General features: G+C 44.0%; 1 protein-coding gene across 1 annotated transcript in view; it reads left to right on the top strand.

The window, feature by feature from the left end:
- Positions 1-15,324, top strand: part of abch1 (ATP-binding cassette, sub-family H, member 1) — a gene marked incomplete at its 5' end in the record, with an annotated part of 47,246 nt that extends 31,922 nt beyond the window's left edge. Inside the window, 9 exons of the mRNA XM_084193314.1 lie at positions 4,756-4,826; positions 5,184-5,233; positions 5,687-5,743; positions 6,147-6,217; positions 6,911-6,999; positions 10,834-10,937; positions 12,812-12,971; positions 14,240-14,344; positions 14,994-15,324. Of these exons, the coding sequence (XP_084049440.1) occupies positions 4,756-4,826; positions 5,184-5,233; positions 5,687-5,743; positions 6,147-6,217; positions 6,911-6,999; positions 10,834-10,937; positions 12,812-12,971; positions 14,240-14,344; positions 14,994-15,100 (814 nt within the window). The 3' untranslated portion in view covers positions 15,101-15,324. The remainder of the gene's footprint in view (positions 1-4,755; positions 4,827-5,183; positions 5,234-5,686; positions 5,744-6,146; positions 6,218-6,910; positions 7,000-10,833; positions 10,938-12,811; positions 12,972-14,239; positions 14,345-14,993) is intronic.
- Between the last annotated feature and the right edge of the window lie 4,502 nt (positions 15,325-19,826).

Below are 19,826 nucleotides of genomic sequence, written 5' to 3' on the forward strand. Positions count from 1 at the left end.
GTCAGTTTGGTGGAATCACACCACTCGTGGGAAATATTATTTTCTTTATGCGGATAAAGACGCTCCTCGGATGTGGCAGGGCTTGAAAACTATTACAGACTACAAAGGGAAGCACAGCCACGAGCTGCCCAGTGACACAAGCCTACCAGACGAGCTATATCACTTCTATGCTCGCTTCCAGGCAAGCAACAATGAAGCATGCATGAGAGCACCAGCTGTTCCGGTTGACTATGTGATCACGCTCTCCGTAGCCGATGTGAGTAAGACTTTTAAGCAGGTCAACATTCACAAGGCCGCAGGGCCAGACGGATTACCAGGACGTGTACTCTGAGCATGTGCTGACCAACTGGCAAGTGTCTTCACTGACATTTTCAACATGTCCCTGACTGAGTCTGTAATACCAACATGTTTCAAGCAGACCACCATAGTCCCTGTGCCTAAGAACACTAAGATAACCTGCCTAAATGACTACCGACCCGTAGCACTCACATCTGTAGCCATTAAGTGCTTTGAAAGGCTGGTAATGGCTCACATCAACACCATTATCCCAGAAACCCTAGACCCACTCCAATTTGCATACCGCCCCAACAGATCCACAGATGATGCAATCTCTATTGCACTCCACACTACCCTTTCCCACCTGGACAAGAGGAACACCTACGTGAGAATGCTATTAATTGACTGCAGCTCAGCGTTCAACACCATAGTGCCCTCAAAGCTCATCACTAAGCTAAGGATCCTGGACTTCCTGACGGGCTGCCCTCAGGTGGTAAGGGTAGGTAACAACACATCTGCCACGCTGATCCTCAACACAGGGGGCCCCTCAGGGGTGCGTGCTCAGTCCCCTCCTGTACTCCCTGTTCACCCATGACTGCATGGCCGCACACGACTCCAACACCATCATTAAGTTTGCTGACAACACAACAGTGGTAGGCCTGATCACCAACAACGATGAGACAGCCTATAGAGAGGAGGTCAGAGACCTGGCCGTGTGGTGCCAGGATAACAACCTCTCCCTCAACGTGATCAAGACAAAGGAGATGATTGTGGACTGCAGGAAAAAAAAAGAGGACTGAGCACGCCCCCATTCTCATCGACGGGGCTGTAGTGGAACAGGTTGAGAGCTTCAAGTTCCTTGGTGTCCACATCACCAACGAATGATCATGGTCCAAACACACCAAGACAGTCGTGAAGAGGGCACGACAAAGCCTATTCCCCTTAGGAGACTGAAAAGATTTGGCATGGGTCCTCAGATCCTCAAAAAGTTATACAGCTGCACCATCGAGAGCATCCTGACTGGTTGCATCACCGCCTGGTATGGCAACTGCTTGGCCTCCGACCGCAAGGCACTACAGAGGGTAGTGCGTACGGCCCAGTACATCACTGAGGCCAAGCTTCCTGCCATCCAGGACCTCTATACCAGGCGGTGTCAGAGGAAGGCCCTCAAAATTGTCAAAGACTCCAGCCACCATAGTCATAGACTGTTCTCTCTGCTACCGCACGGCAAGCGGTACTGGAGCGCCAAATCTAGGTCCAAAAGGCTCCTTAACAGCTTCTACCCCCAAGCCATAAGACTCCTGAACAGCTAATCATGGCTACCCGGACTATTTGCATTGACCCCCCCCCCCCCCCCACACCTCACCCCATCCCCCTCTTTTACGTTGCTGCTACTCTGTTTATTATTTATGCATAGTCACTTTAACTCTACCCACATGTACATATTACCTCAATTACCTCGACTAGCCGGTGCCCCCGCACATTGACTCTGCACCGGCACCCCCCATTGTTGGTTAAGGGCTTGTAAGTAAGCATTTCACTGTAATGTCTACACCTGTTGTATTCGGCGCATGTGGCAAATAAAATTTGATTTGATTTTAGGATATTCGCATGAAGATCTGTCGCCAATTGGATGGAAACCTAGCTATTGACTTGCAATGCTGTTGGTTAAAGCCACCATTGTAAAACCAAGGTCATTGTCTAGATTCATCTCTAGAGCAATGGAGACCTGTGTACCTTCAAGTGGCCAATGTGACTGACAGAAAGCGTTCCATTATCTAACAGAGAGACACATGCACACATACAAACACACACATATTCACACACACTCACATTGAATCACAAATCACAGGGATGTCATCAACATGCGACGATGACTATCTGTGGTGAGGAAGGGTACAGTAATATATCTTCAGGAGCCAATCACAGCACTACAGTCACCAGTATGTCTATCTGTGTCAGTGTGTATCTGTGTACTAATTATATGTCACTGAATGACACACACACACACACACGGGCTGGTCAGGTAGCTTAATGGTTTAGGATGCGTCCCATAGCGATGGTCAAAATTAGTGGTCTATATAGGGAATAGGATGCCATTTGGGATTCAGACTTAGCTTTGTTCTGTCACACGCAACCCCAGACATGTATCATTTGAAACCTTCGTGACTGTCTGGAGTTCAAGTTGTTTTCTTACACTGAACCAAAATAAATGCAACATGTAAAGTGTTGGTCCCATGTTTCATTAGCAGAAATAAAAGATCCCAGAAATTTTCCATATGCACAAAAAGCTTATTTCTTTCAGATTTGTTGCACAAATTTGTTTACATCACTGTTAGTGAGCATTTCTCCTTTGCCAAGATAATCCATCCACCTGACAGGTGTGGCATATCAAGAAGCTGATTAACCAACATGATCATTACACCTTGTGCTGGGGACAATAAAATGTGCAGTTTTGAAACACAACACAATGCCACAGATGTCTCAAGTTTTGAGGGAGCGTACAATTGGCATGCTGACTGTAGGAATGTCCACCAGAGCTGTTGCCAGAGAATTAAATGTTAATTTCTCTACCATAAGCCGCCTCCAGTGTTGTTTTAGAGAATTTGGCAGTACGTCCAACCGGCCTCACAACCGCAGACCACATGTATGGCGTCATGTGAGTGAGTGGTTTGCTGATGTCAACGTTGTGAACAGAGTGCCCCATGGTGGCAGTGGGGTTATGGTATAGGCAGGCATAACCTACAAACAACGAACACAATTGCATTTTATCGATGGCAATTTGAATGCACAGAGATACCGTTACGAGATCCTGAGGCCCATTGTTGTGCCATTCATCCACCGCCACATCACTTAATGTTTCAGTATCATAATGCACGGCCCCATGTCGCAATAATCTGTCCCAGTTCATCCATGGCCTGCATACTCACCAGACATGTCACCCGTTGAGCATGTTTGGGATGCTCTGGATCAACGTGTACGACAGTGTGTTCCAGTTCCTGCCAATATCCAACAACTTCGCACAGCCATTGAAGAGGAGTGGGACAACATTCCACAGGCCACAATCAACAGCCTGATCAACTCTATGCGAACGAGATGTGTCGCGCTGCATGAGGCAAATGGTGGTCACACTTTTTTAAAGTTATCTGACCAACAGATGCATCTCTGTATTCCCAGTCATGTGAAATCCATAGATTAGGGCCTAATTAATTATTTTAATTGACTGATTTCCTTATATGAACTGTAACTCAGTAAAATCTTTGAAATGTAGCATGTTGCATTTATATTTTTGTTGAGTATACATTATACACCAATATGTTCTTCGACTGTGTGGGCTGGTTTCTCAGACAGACACAGATTAAGCGTAGTCCTGGACCCAAAAAATTAGAATGCCAGGGAAACCATCATTGTGTGCAAGGAAAATGGAACCAAATACTTAACTTTTGACTACTTTAATACACTATGAGTACATTTGTCCAAATACTTATGACTTCTTCACATCGGGGACTAGATACATAAAGTGCTTTCATTTCTAAACGGTAAAACAGATATGTATGAGAATACCCTCAAATAAAAGGTGACTTTCTGTACTGTCGCCTCGTATGAAACATTTGTTGGAGTATAGAGCCAAATGTACAATTGTAACTTCACTGTCCAAATACATATGGAGGGGAGGGTATGTTGAATATCAGTGGACTGTGTCTTGTGATGCATGCCTGTAATGTTACCAAGCAATAAAGTACTCATGTCTCTGTTCTGCAGTGTGTGTTGTATTGTACAGGATCCTTACTGTATCATGTCTCTGTTCTGTATTACATTTACATCCAGAGTGACTTACAGGAGCAATTAGGGTAAAGTGCCTTGCTCAAGGGCACATCGACAGATTTTTCACCTAGTCGGCTCGGGGATTAGAACCAGCGACCTTTTGGTTACTGGCACAACGCTCTTAACCACTAAGCTACCTGCCGCCCCATGACAGGATCCTTACTGTATCATGTCTCTGTTCTGTGGTGTGTGTTGTATTGTACAGGATCCTTACTGTATCATGTCTCTGTGGTGTGTTGTATTGTACAGGATCCTTACTGTATCATGTCTCTGTTCTGTGGTGTATGTTGTATTGTACAGGATCCTTACTGTATCATGTCTCTGTTCTGTGGTGTGTGTTGTATTGTACAGGATCCTTACTGTATCATGTCTCTGTGGTGTGTTGTATTGTACAGGATCCTTACTGTATCATGTCTCTGTTCTGTGGTGTGTGTTGTATTGTGCAGGATCCTTACTGTATCATGTCTGTTCTGTTCTGTGGTGTGTGTTGTATTGTGCAGGATCCTTACTGTATCATGTCTCTGTTCTGTGGTGTGTTGTATTGTACAGGATCCTTACTGTATCATGTCTCTGTTCTGTGGTGTGTGTTGTATTGTACAGGATCCTTACTGTATCATGTCTGTTCTGTTCTGTGGTGTGTGTTGTATTGTGCAGGATGATCCAGCGCCAGGTCTCTAAGGAGGTAGTGGATGGAGGGTCGGTGCACGTCTGGCTGGACCTGACCAGTAAGCTCTCACTCCGCAGTCTGTTGGCATGTGACAATGTGTGAGAGAATTCACCCTCAGAGAGGCTAGAATAGAATTAGAATAGAATAGCTAATGGTAGAACAGAATACAATACAATAGAGACGTTGGCTATGAAATTGACCACTAGGTGGTAGTGTAACTGTGTGGGTCTTCTGAATGATGGAGATTGGAAAAAGGCATTTTAATGATTTTTTAAAGATGTTGATTAAACTTGAGAGGTTTTTATTACACAAAAAGGTTTATTAAATTGATCAATCAAATGCATTTTTCAGTCGATAATAGACTTGATAATGATGACATTGTTTTCACCTTTCACCTAGTGTGTTTTGTCATCAGATCAACAGATCGCCATGATGCTTCAGAAGAAACTAGCAGACGCCTTTGAGGTACACCAGAGTCCCCTGTTCTTTCTTTAGGGCAGATCTACATGCTCTTTACTTCAATGTGAAGTTTGCTTTATTGTTTATGGCGCCGTCTGGCTTTCAAAATCTTACTTATACAGATGATATCTTTATTTCATATAATTTAATCCAATACACACTGACTGTATAGCAGCAGGGTATTTCTCCCTCATCTGGACTGATCTAAAAAACACCATGGATGAAAGTAACATGGCAAAATCAATGCCTACTGGGAATTAGCTTTCAACTGTCTAGTTTTTTTTTTTACATCAGTGCAGATTAAGGAAATGTGACAAGGTGAGGAAGTCACCTGTTTAGACTATTGAGATGCACCCCAGCTGTTGAAGTAGCTTGTTTAGACTATTGAGATGCACCCCAGCTGTTGATCAAGACTACATCCAGTAGTGGACTGAAACAGACTGTCTGTTCCCTCCTCAGGATTTCGTCCAGTATAAGATGGGGAACATGTCTTACCTGGCCTCTTTTCCTGTCAAGGTATGACAAGAATAACCCCTTAAAAACCTGTCTGAATCCCAAATGGCACCCTATTCCCAAGGCCCATAGGGCTCTGGTAAAAAGTAGTGCACTATGTAGGGAATATGGTGCCATTTGGGATGCACAGCCTGTGTTGATAGTATTCTGCCATCCACATCCACTAGCCTCGATGCTAACCTAGCTTCTTTATGCTATAGCGACATGTTGTCTTGCCAAGACCATTGATTCTGATGAAGGCCAGAGAGTCACACATATTCCTTCTAAAAGACTGTGATGTAGCCTGCATTATTGAATGTATAACCATGGTCCATTCCATTGGTCCCTGATGAATACACAGATGCACGGTGCACTGGGGGTAAAATATTCAACTCACTATTTCTCTTTGGCACGTTTCTCTTTCCAGTTTGAGGAGCCCATCTATGGCAGCCTGAACTCAGACTTCACCACGTTTGTGACACCAGGAGCCGTTCTGAGGTAGAGATTCAGTCCACGTCTGAACCTAGTCAGCATTACTGAAACAAAGCTGTAGTATTACTTTTTATCCTGTCTTTCTCCTGTCTTTATTCTCTCTTTTCCCCCTTTCTCTCCTTTCCTTGTCTCTCCTATTTCTCCATCCCCTTCAATCTCTCCCCTCTCCCCTCTCCCCTCTCTCCCTCCTTCTCTCTCCCCTCTCTCCCTCCTTCTCTCTCCCTCCTTCTCTCTCTCTCCCCTTTTTCCTTCTCTCTCTCCCCTCCCTCCTTCTCTCTCTCTCCCCCTCCTCCTCTCTCTCCTCCCTCCCTTCTTCTCTCTCTCCCCCTCCTTTCTTCTCTCTCCCCCTCCCTTCTTCTCTCAATCTCCCCTCCCTTCTTCTCTCTCTCTCCCCCTCCCTTCTTCTCTCTCTCTTCCCCTCCCTTCTTCTCTCTCTCTCTCTTCCCCTCCCTTCTCTCTCCTCCCTCCCTTCTTCTCTCTCTCTCCTCCCTCCCTTCTTCTCTCTCTCTCTCCCCCTCCAATCTTCTCTCTCTCCCCCCTCCCTTCTTCTCTCTCTCTTCCCCTCCCTTCTTCTCTCTCTCCCCCTCCCTTCTTCTCTCTCTCTCTTCCCCTCCCTTCTTCTCTCTCTCCCCCTCCCTTCTTCTCTCTCTCTTCCCCTCCCTTCTTATCTCTCTCCCCCTCCCTTCTCTCTCTACACAGCATCACTTTCTACCTGGCAGTGGGCTTGACGGCTCTCTCCTTCGTGATAGAGAGGAAAGAGGGACTAATGGACAGGTGCTGGGTTGCAGGTAAGAGGTCAAAGTCCATTAAGTGGATAGCAATCTTTGTCCCAAATGGCACCCTATACCCTATTTAGTGTACTACTTTTGACAAGGGCCCAAGTGTCCCCAATGCCACCCTATTCTCTATATAGCGCACCACTATGCGCCCTGGTCAAAAGTAGTGCACTATATAGGGCAGGGGTATTCAACTCTTACCCTACGAGGTCCGGAGTACTGCTGGTTTTCTGTTCTACCTGATAATGAATTGCACCCAGCTGGTGTCCCAGGTCTAAATCAGTCCCCAGTGGAACTGGCTTCAAGGTCCAGAGTTGAGTTTGAAGGATATAGGGAATAGGGTTCCATTTGAGATGGATATAGGGAATAGGGTTCCATTTGTGAGGGATATAGGGAATAGGGTTCCATTTGTGAGGGATATAGGGAATAGGGTTCCATTTGAGATGGATATAGGGAATAGGGTTCCATTTGAGATGGATATAGGGAATAGGGTTCCATTTGTGATGGATATAGGGAATAGGGTTCCATTTGTGAGGGATATAGGGAATAGGGTTCCATTTGAGATGGATATAGGGAATAGGGTTCCATTTGTGAGGGATATAGGGAATAGGGTTCCATTTGTGAGGGATATAGGGAATAGGGTTCCATTTGAGATGGATATAGGGAATAGGGTTCCATTTGAGATGGATATAGGGAATAGGGTTCCATTTGTGATGGATATAGGGAATAGGGTTCCATTTGAGATGGATATAGGGAATATGGTTCCATTTGAGATGGATATAGGGAATAGGGTTCCATTTGTGATGGATATAGGGAATAGGGTTCCATTTGAGATGGATATAGGGAATAGGGTTCCATTTGTGATGGATATAGGGAATAGGGTTCCATTTGTGATGGATATAGGGAGTAGGGTTCCATTTGTGATGGATATAGGGAATAGGGTTCCATTTGAGATGGATATAGGGTTCCATTTGAGATGGATATAGGGTTCCATTTGAGATGGATATAGGGAATAGGGTTCCATTTGAGATGGATATAGGGAATAGGGTTCCATTTGAGATGGATATAGGGAATAGGGTTCCATTTGAGATGGATATAGGGAATAGGGTTCCATTTGAGATGGATATCGGGAATAGGGTTCCATTTGAGATGGATATAGGGAATAGGGTTCCATTTGAGATGGATATAGGGAATAGGGTTCCATTTGAGATGGATATAGGGAATAGGGTTCCATTTGTGATGGATATAGGGAATAGGGTTCCATTTGTGAGGGATATAGGGAATAGGGTTCCATTTGTGATGGATATAGGGAATAGGGTTCCATTTAAGATGGATATAGGGAATAGGGTTCCATTTGTGAGGGATATAGGGAATAGGGTTCCATTTGTGATGGATATAGGGAATAGGGTTCCATTTGAGATGGATATAGGGAATAGGGTTCCATTTGTGATGGATATAGGGAATAGGGTTCCATTTGTGATGGATATAGGGAGTAGGGTTCCATTTGTGATGGATATAGGGAATAGGGTTCCATTTGAGATGGATATAGGGTTCCATTTGAGATGGATATAGGGTTCCATTTGAGATGGATATAGGGAATAGGGTTCCATTTGAGATGGATATAGGGAATAGGGTTCCATTTGAGATGGATATAGGGAATAGGGTTCCATTTGAGATGGATATAGGGAATACGGTTCCATTTGAGATGGATATAGGGAATAGGGTTCCATTTGAGATGGATATAGGGAATAGGGTTCCATTTGTGATGGATATAGGGAATAGGGTTCCATTTGTGATGGATATAGGGAATAGGGTTCCATTTGAGATGGATATAGGGTTACATTTGTGAGGGATATAGGGAATAAGGTTCCATTTGTGAGGGATATAGGGAATAGGGTTCCATTTGTGAGGGATATAGGGAATAGGGTTCCATTTGTGAGGGATATAGGGAATAGGGTTCCATTTGAGATGGATATAGGGAATAGGGTTCCATTTGAGATGGATATAGGGAATAGGGTTCCATTTGAGATGGATATAGGGAATAGGGTTCCATTTGAGATGGATATAGGGAATAGGGTTCCATTTGTGATGGATATAGGGAATATGGTTCCATTTGTGATGGATATAGGGAATAGCGTTCCATTTGTGATGGATATGGGGTTCCATTTGAGATGGATATAGGGAATAGGGTTCCATCTGTGAGGGATATAGGGAATAAGGTTCCATTTGTGAGGGATATAGGGAATAGGGTTCCATTTGTGAGGGATATAGGGAATAGGGTTCCATTTGTGAGGGATATAGGGAATAGGGTTCCATTTGTGAGGGATATAGGGAATAGGGTTCCATTTGTGAGGGATATAGGGAATAGGGTTCCATTTGTGATTGATATAGGGAATAGGGTTCCATTTGAGATGGATATAGGGAATAGGGTTCCATTTCAGATGGATATAGGGAATAGGGTTCCATTTGAGATGGATATAGGGAATAGGGTTCCATTTGAGATGGATATAGGGAATAGGGTTCCATTTGTGATGGATATAGGGAATAGGGTTCCATTTGTGATGGATATAGGGAATAGGGTTCCATTTGTGATGGATATAGGGAATAGGGTTCCATTTGAGATGGATATAGGGAATAGGGTTCCATTTGTGATGGATATAGGGTTCCATTTGAGATGGATATAGGGTTCCATTTGAGATGGATATAGGGAATAGGGTTCCATTTGTGATGGATATAGGGTTCCATTTGAGATGGATATAGGGAATAGGGTTCCATTTGTGAGGGATATAGGGAATAAGGTTCCATTTGTGAGGGATAAGGGAATAGGGTTCCATTTGTGAGGGATATAGGGAATAGGGTTCCATTTGTGAGGGATATAGGGAATAGGGTTCCATTTGTGAGGGATATAGGGAATAGGGTTCCATTTGTGAGGGATATAGGGAATAGGGTTCCATTTGTGATGGATATAGGGAATAGGGTTCCATTTGAGATTGATATAGGGAATAGGGTTCCATTTGAGATGGATATAGGGAATAGGGTTCCATTTGAGATGGATATAGGGAATAGGGTTCCATTTGAGATGGATATAGGGAATAGGGTTCCATTTGTGATGGATATAGGGAATAGGGTTCCATTTGTGATGGATATAGGGAATAGGGTTCCATTTGTGATGGATATAGGGAATAGGGTTTCATTTGTGATGGATATAAGGTTCCATTTGAGATGGATATAGGGTTCCATTTGAGATGGATATAGGGAATAGGGTTCCATTTGTGATGGATATAGGGTTCCATTTGAGATGGATATAGGGAATAGGGTTCCATTTGTGAGGGATATAGGGAATAAGGTTCCATTTGTGAGGGATATGGGGAATAGGGTTCCATTTGTGAGGGATATAGGGAATAGGGTTCCATTTGTGAGGGATATAGGGAATAGGGTTCCATTTGTGAGGGATATAGGGAATAGGGTTCCATTTGTGAGGGATATAGGGAATAGGGTTCCATTTGTGAGGGATATAGGGAATAGGGTTCAATTTGTGAGGGATATAGGGAATAGGGTTCCATTTGAGATGCTTTGACAGTTTCTGGTCATTATCGATGTACTGACCAGTACAGACCACTAGTGGGAGTTGTTGGCTCATCATGAGCAGGAGATCTGGTTAAATCCCCATGGGCCAGTTTTTCAGAAATATATATTTTTTTATTCTCCCCACCTTTATTCTTCCTTTTCTCCTGTCCCACTATTCTCTCCCTACTCCCTCTTTCTCCTGTCTCTGTCTCTGTCTCTGTCTCTGTCTCTGTCTCTGTCTCTGTCTCTGTCTCCGTCTCTGTCTGTCTCTCTCTCCAGGTGTTAGTTCGTTGGAGACCGTGCTGGCCCATCTCATCTCCCAGCTGTTTGTCATCAGCATCCAGGTCATTCTACTACTGCTCTTAATGCTGCTCGTCTTCAAGGTAACACACACACACACACACACAGACACACACAGACACACACACACACACACACACACACACACACACACACACACACAGACACACACAGACACACACACACACACGTACACACACACACACACACACACACACACACACACACACACACAGACACACACACACACAGACACACACAGACACACACAGACACACACACACAGACACACACACACACACACACACGTACACACACACACACACACACACACACACACACACACACAGACACAGACACAGACACACACACACAGACACACACAGACACACACACACACACACACACACAGACACACACAGACACACACACACAGACACACACAGACACACACACACAGACACACACAGACACACACACACACACACAGACACACACACACACACACACACGTACACACATACAAACACACACACGTTGACACCATCCGTCTTCATCAGCAAGGCTTATCATGACTCCTGAATGATTGAAGGTCCCTGCCTCGTGTTCACATCCCTGTTCCACTGGTGTGGTGGACACACACTGAGCAGCAAGGTGTGACTGTGGAGATGTATATTCTGGAGGGTTAAGTAATATGGCTGATAGTCTGTATGTCAGGGTTCGCCTGTATAGCTTGAAAGCAACTATTTTTTTTTTATGCGAGCTGCATAATTTTTTATAGCTTTCAAATAGACATTATTTTCTCCTCTGCCCTGGAATAAAATAATAATAATTACCATAAACCTCAATATAATATGGCAGCGGAATTACATTAGAAACTTTTCTTCAACAATGTGTTAGAAAAATGAAAGTAAAAGTATGTGAAAGATATGCAATCGTTTTTGAACCCAGGTCTGGATAGGTCAACCTGAGGACAATGGATGAATATAAACTTTAGACTCAATTGATTGTCAATAGGAACGTGGATGGAACTGTTGTTGGTGGGTGGCATTTAGCCTTAACTGCTTAGGATGGTGTGTGTGTGTGTGTGTGTGTGTGTGTGTGTGTGTGTGTGTGTGTGTGTGTGTGTGTGTGTGTGTGTGTGTGTGTGTGTGTGTGTGTGTGTGTGTTTTTAATGACTGTGACAGTCCAAAGAGGTGACTGGAGTATAAATCTCTTCCTCTGCCTCTACCTGAGTCCATCGTATCTAAGGATCACTACGGAATAGCCACGACAACAGCCTTTGATTGCTGTGGCATCCGAGCGTCCATGTGCCCTCTCCATGCAGTCTATTTCTACACGTTGTCAGTGGAGCCAGATAGATAGACGGACACCCACCCCCAGGTCTCTGTACTATGACAATAGAAAGACTCAGGACCTTATGCAACACACACTATATCATTGTATAACATGACATGCTCTTTCACCTTTACTTCCTATTTTTTACCATCCCTCCTTTTCTGTCTTTCTTTCTCTCACTTTTTACTGTCTTTCTCCTCCCACATATTCTCTCTCTCTCCCCTCTCCCTCCCCTTCCACCTCTCCCTCCCTCCTCTTCCGCCTCCCTCCCTCACCTCTCCTCCCTCCCCTTCCACCTCTCCCTCCCTCCCTCCTCCTCCTCCTCCTCCTCCTCCCTCCCTCCTCCTCCTCCCTCCCTCCCTCCCTCCCTCCCTCCCTCCCTCCCTCCTCTCCTCCACCTCTCCCTCCCTCCCTCCCTCCCTCCCTCCCTCCCTCCCTCCCTCCTCTCCTCCACCTCTCCCTCCCTTCCTCCCTCCCTCCACTCCTCCACCTCTCCCTCCTCCACCTCCCCTCTCCCTCCCTCCTCCTCCTCCTCCCTCCCCTCTCCTCCACCTCTCCCTCCCTCCTCCACCTCTCCCTCCCTCCTCCACCTCGCCCTCCCTCCTCCACCTCTCTCCAGATTCCTAACGAGGGGAACCTGGTGTTGGTGATTGCTCTGATCGTGCTGCAGGGTGTAACAGGCATTTCCTTTGGTCTGGTCATCTCATCCTCTATCGATGATGAACAGAACGCCAACCAGGCTGCCCTGGGTATCTTCTACCCCAATCTCATCGTCAGTGGTACGTCACACACGCTAGCACGCACACACACCAAACCTGGGTTCAAATACATGTGTATTTGTTATTTAAAAACGTATTTTCTGTGTATTTAATCATGTTGCCTAAATCAATTTCTATTGACAGTATTTTAAAGTATTTTCAAATGATTTCCTATTAATAGCCTACTATTTGGAAGTTCTTTCATACTTTTTTCAAATACTATTTTCAAATGCCTCGGTTGAATGCCTCAGTTAAATGCCTCTGTTAAATGCCTCGGTTAAATGCCTCGGTTAAATGCCTCTGTTAAATGCCTCGGTTAAATGCCTCGGTTAAATGCCTCGGTTAAATGCCTCGGTTAAATGCCTCAGTTAAATGCCTCTGTTAAATGCCTCGGTTAAATGCCTCGGTTAAATGCCTCGGTTAAATGCCTCGGTTAAATGCACGGGAGTGTTTGAGTATTTTCAGCTACTTGTCTTTTCAAATAAAAAATATGTAAATACTTCTAAATGTCTTAAAGTAATTAAAATACCCTAAATAGTATTTGAACCCAGGTCTTACACACACAAGGACACACGCTAGCATGCACACACACACACACACACACACACACATACACACACACACACACACACACACACACATACACAAACCTCAGTGGTCTTTTTGGGGGGGTTGGTCACTATGTCAATATACAATATTATCTCTTGCATGTTTTCACAATGAAGTGTAAATACATTTTATTCAGTTCAGTTAAATTCCAGTTCAGTTCTTACAACTCATTCTCTAAGACTCTCTCTCTTTCTCTAAGACTCTCTTTCTCTAAGACTCTCTCTTTCTCTAAGACTCTTTCTCTAAGACTCTCTCTCTTTCTCTAAGACTCTCTCTTTCTCTAAGACTCTCTTTCTCTAAGACTCTCTCTTTCTCTAAGACACTCTCTTTCTCTAAGACTCTCTTTCTCTAAGACGCTCTCTCTTTCTCTAAGACTTTCTCTTTCTCTAACTCTCTTTCTCTAAGACTCTCTATCTTTCTCTAAGACTCTCTCTCTTTTTCTTAGACTCTTTTTCTCTCTCTCTCTTTCTCTAAGATGCTCTCTCTTTCTCTAAGACTCTCTCTTTAAGACTCTCTCTTTCTCTAAGACGCTCTCTCTTTCTCTAAGACGCTCTCTCTTTCTCTAAGACTCTCTTTCTCTAAGACGCTCTCTCTTTCACTAAGACTCTCTCTTTCTCTAAGACTCTCTTTCTCTAAGACTCTCTTTCTCTAAGACACTCTGTTTCCTCCTCTCCCTACAGGTATAATCTGGCCTGTGGAGTGCATTCCCTATCCACTACGTTACATCAGTCTGGCCCTGCCCCAGACCTACGCTTCTGAAGCCCTACGATGCATCATGTACAGAGGTAACACACACTCACACAACACACACACACGTTATCCAATAGCAATTAGTTACACAACACTGTACATTGAAGCTTATATCCTGTCTGCACCGAGTTGTGACATCAGGCCCTATGTGTCTCCCTAAACACACACACACACACACACACACACACACACACACACGTGTTACTTGATACTTTAGACACCTGATTCGTCCGGGATCAGCAGCGAAGTGTTCTAAATGATTCACAATGCCAGTAGTCACACACACACAGACACACGTGACTTAGTCATGGGCTTCCAGTGGAGGAGCGCGATCCTGCTCTCTCTGTCTGTCTCTGTCTGTCTCTGTCTGTCTCTGTCTCTCTCTGTCTGTCTCTGTCTGTCTCTGTCTGGCTGTCTCTGTCTGTCTCTGTCTGTCTGTCTCTGTCTGTCTCTGTCTCCTCTTTCCACCACAGTAGGGCCTGAGCCTCCATGTCAAACTGATACACACACTCTCTCTCTCTCTCTCTCTCTCTCTCTCTCTCTCTCTCTCTCTCTCTCTCTCTCTCTCTCTCTCTCTCTCTCTCTCTCTCTCTCTCTGTCTGTCTCTCCTCTCTCTCTCTCTCTCTCTCTCTCTCTCTCTCTCTCTCTCTCTCTCTCTCTCTCTCTCTCTCGTCTCTCCCTCAGGCTGGGGTCTCTCCAGGATGATGGTGTGGCGAGGCTTCGCTGTCACCCTGGGCTGGAACACTTTCTTCCTCATCCTGGCCACCGTCATCCTCAAGCTGAGGACCTGAGACGTCTACCCAGGGAACATGCCTCGAACGGTGGGAGAGCTACCAGGCGAGGCCCAGGCCCCTTCCTAGTCTCTGGATGTCTGTGTCGGGGGACACTGTGCTTTAAGGGAGAAAGTGCTGGTATACCAGAGTTCCTCTCGCAGACAGACACCCACACACACACCCTCCTCTCCCCTCCTGCTTGCCAACTCAAAGTGGCTAACCCTGAGAACCAGAGTCTATGGGTGAAGGACTACTAGGTGGGGCGAATCATTCCAAATCTTGCAGGTAGAAATCTACTTTATAGAAAGGATAGCGTTCGCTATTCCATTAGAGAGTTGTCTGCTCTTTTATGTTGTCGTATTTCGAGCTGCAATGCTTTGAATGTTTCAACCGCCTGAATATGCCCTGCAGCAATGTTTCTCAACCCAGTTGTTTAACATATCCTATTTTATTACATACAGCCCAGCTAGCACATTTGGTTCCTTGGAAGTTGTGGGAACGTATGTTTTTGGTTTCACATTGGTTGTGGGAAGGAAGCCATACTTTCCTGTCCGGTAAAACTGAAAGTTCTTCAAACGTTCTGAGAAGAGAAGGGACAATTTTGCCTGTTCTTAGAACGTTTGTTTTTAGGTTTCAGGGAAGTTCTGAGAACGTCTTACTTCTCTGAACTATTTTAGAACATTCCCAATGTCAAACCAGTTGGAGAACGTTTTTTAGAACATTACCAAAATTGAAATTAAATGTAGCCGTATTTGAACTTTTATGAAACATTGAAATACCCCACATTTTTGGGGGGTCAAGTTCATTAAATGTGCTGAGAATGTTCCAAAGCCAAGCAACTATCCTGCACCATTCCCAGGAAGTTGTGGTAAGGTTGTATGCAAAATAACCATAGGACAACCACGCTCTCACCAAGTTCTAAGTAACATATGGTTCTCAGAACGTTATGTGGTAGCTGGGAGTATTGTCTGATTAACACTACAGGACCAAGCCAAGCTAGTCTGGTTACGCATCCACCATAGTTGCTGGAACCGTGTTGGAAAGGACAATGAGAAAAGTATCCGAGCCAACACAGTACGGTTCAAGACGTTCCTATAGTGTGAATCAGACATCAGTCAAACTGAGGTTGAGAAACATTGTAGAGTAGGAGTGCTGATCTAGGGTCAGGTCCTCCCTGTCCATAATAATGATTTATTTTTTATGATGCAAACAGCTAAACTGATCCTAGATCCGCACTCTTACTCTGAGACGCTTGATAAATAGGGTCCCTGAACACTGTAATTTATATAGGCTGAAGAACACCCTGTACACAGACCTTAGGCATGTTTTACATTTACCACCTGTTTTGAACATGAGAATGCATTGATTGGAGGTTTATATTTAGAATTGCTGTTGACGTTTTATGAATAACCCCTTCTACAGTATACGTTGACTGTATTTACACAGATGATAGATATATATATAGAATATTTTGTGCGTAAAAAAAAAAAATATTTGAATGTTCTTGGTATTGTCGTGTTACTGGATACAGCTACTGATGCGTGGGTAAAGAATGGCCACGACAAGAATGACTCACGTTTGATGGACGTTTACTGAAGGATCTTCTCTGATTATGATGATGATGGGAATTCGCATGAAGATACTGGCATTCAGTACATTCAGTTCTTATACAACTGGTGGTAACACAGGCTCTGTCTAGGCGCTCGGGCACAGAACGATGTCCACGTCCGTGCGATGAGCATGCAAGCAAACCTTCGACTAACTGTGGGAAAACCAGACAACTGGCTAACCTAAACATGGCACGCCCACTAACCAATGAGCGACTATCAGAACGTGCACAGTAGAACACATGGGGCAGAACAAGGGGCTATGTCATCTGCACTACAGTATGGATACAAGTGTATTTTGATTAACTGAAATGCTAAACTCAATGTTAGACACAAAAAGGAAAACATCTCTTTGCCCTCTGCTATTTCCAGGGGCCTCTGGGTCTGAATTCATAAAGCAGAGTGAAAGCACTGATCTAGGATCAGTTTTGCAATTTAGATCACAATGAATAAGATTACATGGACATGTTTTGCTTCCTGTTTCCTGTTTTGACAGGAAGTGGTGACCTTGTCTCTATTGGTTACCAGGTGCTCTAACCTCACTGTATTGGCTTGCTGCTGAAGTAGCCTTGGCTTCCGGTTGTTGGTGGTATTCTGTATTGCTGGGGTCTGTTTTGTGCCTGTGCTTGCAGCATACCCCCTATAAAAAAAGGACAGGTTGATTGATTGTCCTGATGGTGATTGCATGGGGCTTTTCCCGCCGTGGTTGACTGTTCTGTCAGTGATCGTGTTTATTTTGATCTCCATTTAGGTTTTGCAGAGGCTCTTCCTGGGGTCCACAAAACGCACAACATGACAAGTAACAAAACACTGATACACTGATAGACAAGGACAGTCACACACATTTAACATACAACCATATACAAACAATACAACAACAAACAGTATGTCTGTGTGTGTGTGTTACCTGAGAAGGTCATCAGCTTCCCATCACCCTTCTGCTGGACAGAGTGGTGGCTGCTGGATAAAAAGCTTGGACATGTACCGTATTGAAGAGTATACAGTCAGTTTAGTTTGAATGAATACACATCAATGCAGGGACATCTCTCCAGCAGTCCAATGTCCATTCATTGCGTTGTATTACTGTTGTTGTTATAACGTATTATTCCATATGTGAAATCAAAGTGTCCATCAACAACAGATATTGAGGTCTCTTAACTTCCCTGAGCGGGATCAATCAATTGCTCTGATCCAATGGGAGCTCTCTATATATTTCAGAGAGTTTCTATTGGGTTTGGGGATGATTGACAGCAGCCCGTGGTATTCTGGGGGTTCTGAGATTTCTTATTATGTATTTCTAGTGTCCATCCTTCAAGTCGTGCCATTGACCACTATTACTGAATGAGAAATATGTTTACATGCATTGAACCGACAAAGTGCTGAGGACTTGAACCGACAAAGGCTGAAAACAGCTCATGGCAGAAGGAGCTAGTTCACTTCACTCTGTTAGTTTATTGTTTATAAATACTATAATAGAGATGTTACCATGTTACATTATGAAGATAAGGCATCTATACCAGCATGTGTGTTACTGTATGAATTGGAATTGATTGATGTTTTCTGCAGAATTGTGAATTTTAGACAGTAAGGCAACTTTTCAAGGTGACTGTGGAAGTAACATTGGGGTGCTTCCCAAATGGCACCCTATTCCCTACATAGTGCACTATTTCTGACCAAACCCGTATGGGCCCTGGTCAAAAGTAGTGCACTATATAGGGAATAGGGTGCCATTTAGAGTGCATTCTTAAACGTTCTTGTTTAACGTGGCATATTTTAGAAAAGTCAAGTTTGTATTATAGTGAGATAGTGTTATACAAATCAAGTTTCAATTGAGGAAAGTGTCATAAATATTTATATGTACCGTATTGGGGTCAAGAGAGCAAGGACCATCACGGCTGAACCTTTTGAGTTTATTAAGTGTTAATTAATGTGGAACTCCAGATCTATTGTGTTTCCTGCATTGCTCACGGTCTGTTGCCTTCTATGTGTTTGCTTGTGCTGCTATTTCCCACATCTTAAGGGACACATCCACATCCATCTGGAATGTATGTGACTTACAAATGACATAACAGGTGTTATGAACACTTATGACTGCAGATGTTATCTTATGACGACTGACATAACACTGTCTTGACACAAATTGGAACTGGGGTTGGGAATCCCTCAAACCCTTCATCATTAGATCGTAACACTGTCATAACAGACATAACAGGTTATATATATTATGTCAGCTTATGACAACTGACTTAACACTGTCATGACACCAAATTGTTATTTCGGCCAGCTAGTTACCACTAGCCAACTAGCTTATAGATAACATTAAGACTATTCATGTCATTTGTTATGCCATTGTTATGTCAATGATATGTAGGCCTTATGCCAGGGCGTCGGGTTCAGGTAACGTGTTAGCTGCCATAATGTATAGTTTGCGTCCCAAATTGGCACCCTATTCCCTACATAGTGCACTCATTTTGACCAGACGCCAATGGGCCTTGGTCAAAAGTAGTGCACTATGAAAGCAATAGGGTGCCATTTGGGACACAGCCATAGTGTCAGCTCTGTGACTCCACACTTCTACCTCCTCTATATTCCCCCCAAAGGGCCTGTATATATGTATCCATTCCAGACCTGGGTTCAAATACTATTTGGAATATTTCAAATACTTTGATCCTTTGCTTTAGCCTGTTTGGAATTTCGAGATGGGCGTGGTTTGCAGTTTTGCAACTATTCTATTGGTTCCATTGTGCCAGGCAAGCTCGATCAAGCCCCTCTAAAGTATTTTAAGTTACTGTATTTCAAATATACTGAACAAAAATATAAATGCAACATGTAAAGTGTTGGTCCCATGTTTCATGAGCTGAAATAAAAGATCCCAGAAATGTTCCATATGCACAAAAAGCTTATTTCTCTCAAATTTTGTGCACAAATTTGTTTACATCCCTGTTGGCATTTCCCTTTTGCCAAGATAATCCATCCACCTGACAGGTGTGGCATATCAAGAAGCTGATTAAACAGCATGATCATTACACAGGTGCACCTTGTGCTGGAGACAATAAAACGGCACTCTAAAATGTGCAGTTTTGCCACAGATATCTCAAGTTTTGAGGGAGCGTGCAATTGGCATGCTGACTGCAGGA

This window comes from Coregonus lavaretus (assembly GCF_964263955.1).
Source record: "Coregonus lavaretus genome assembly, contig: HAP1_SCAFFOLD_231, whole genome shotgun sequence".
NCBI lineage: Eukaryota > Metazoa > Chordata > Actinopteri > Salmoniformes > Salmonidae > Coregonus > Coregonus lavaretus.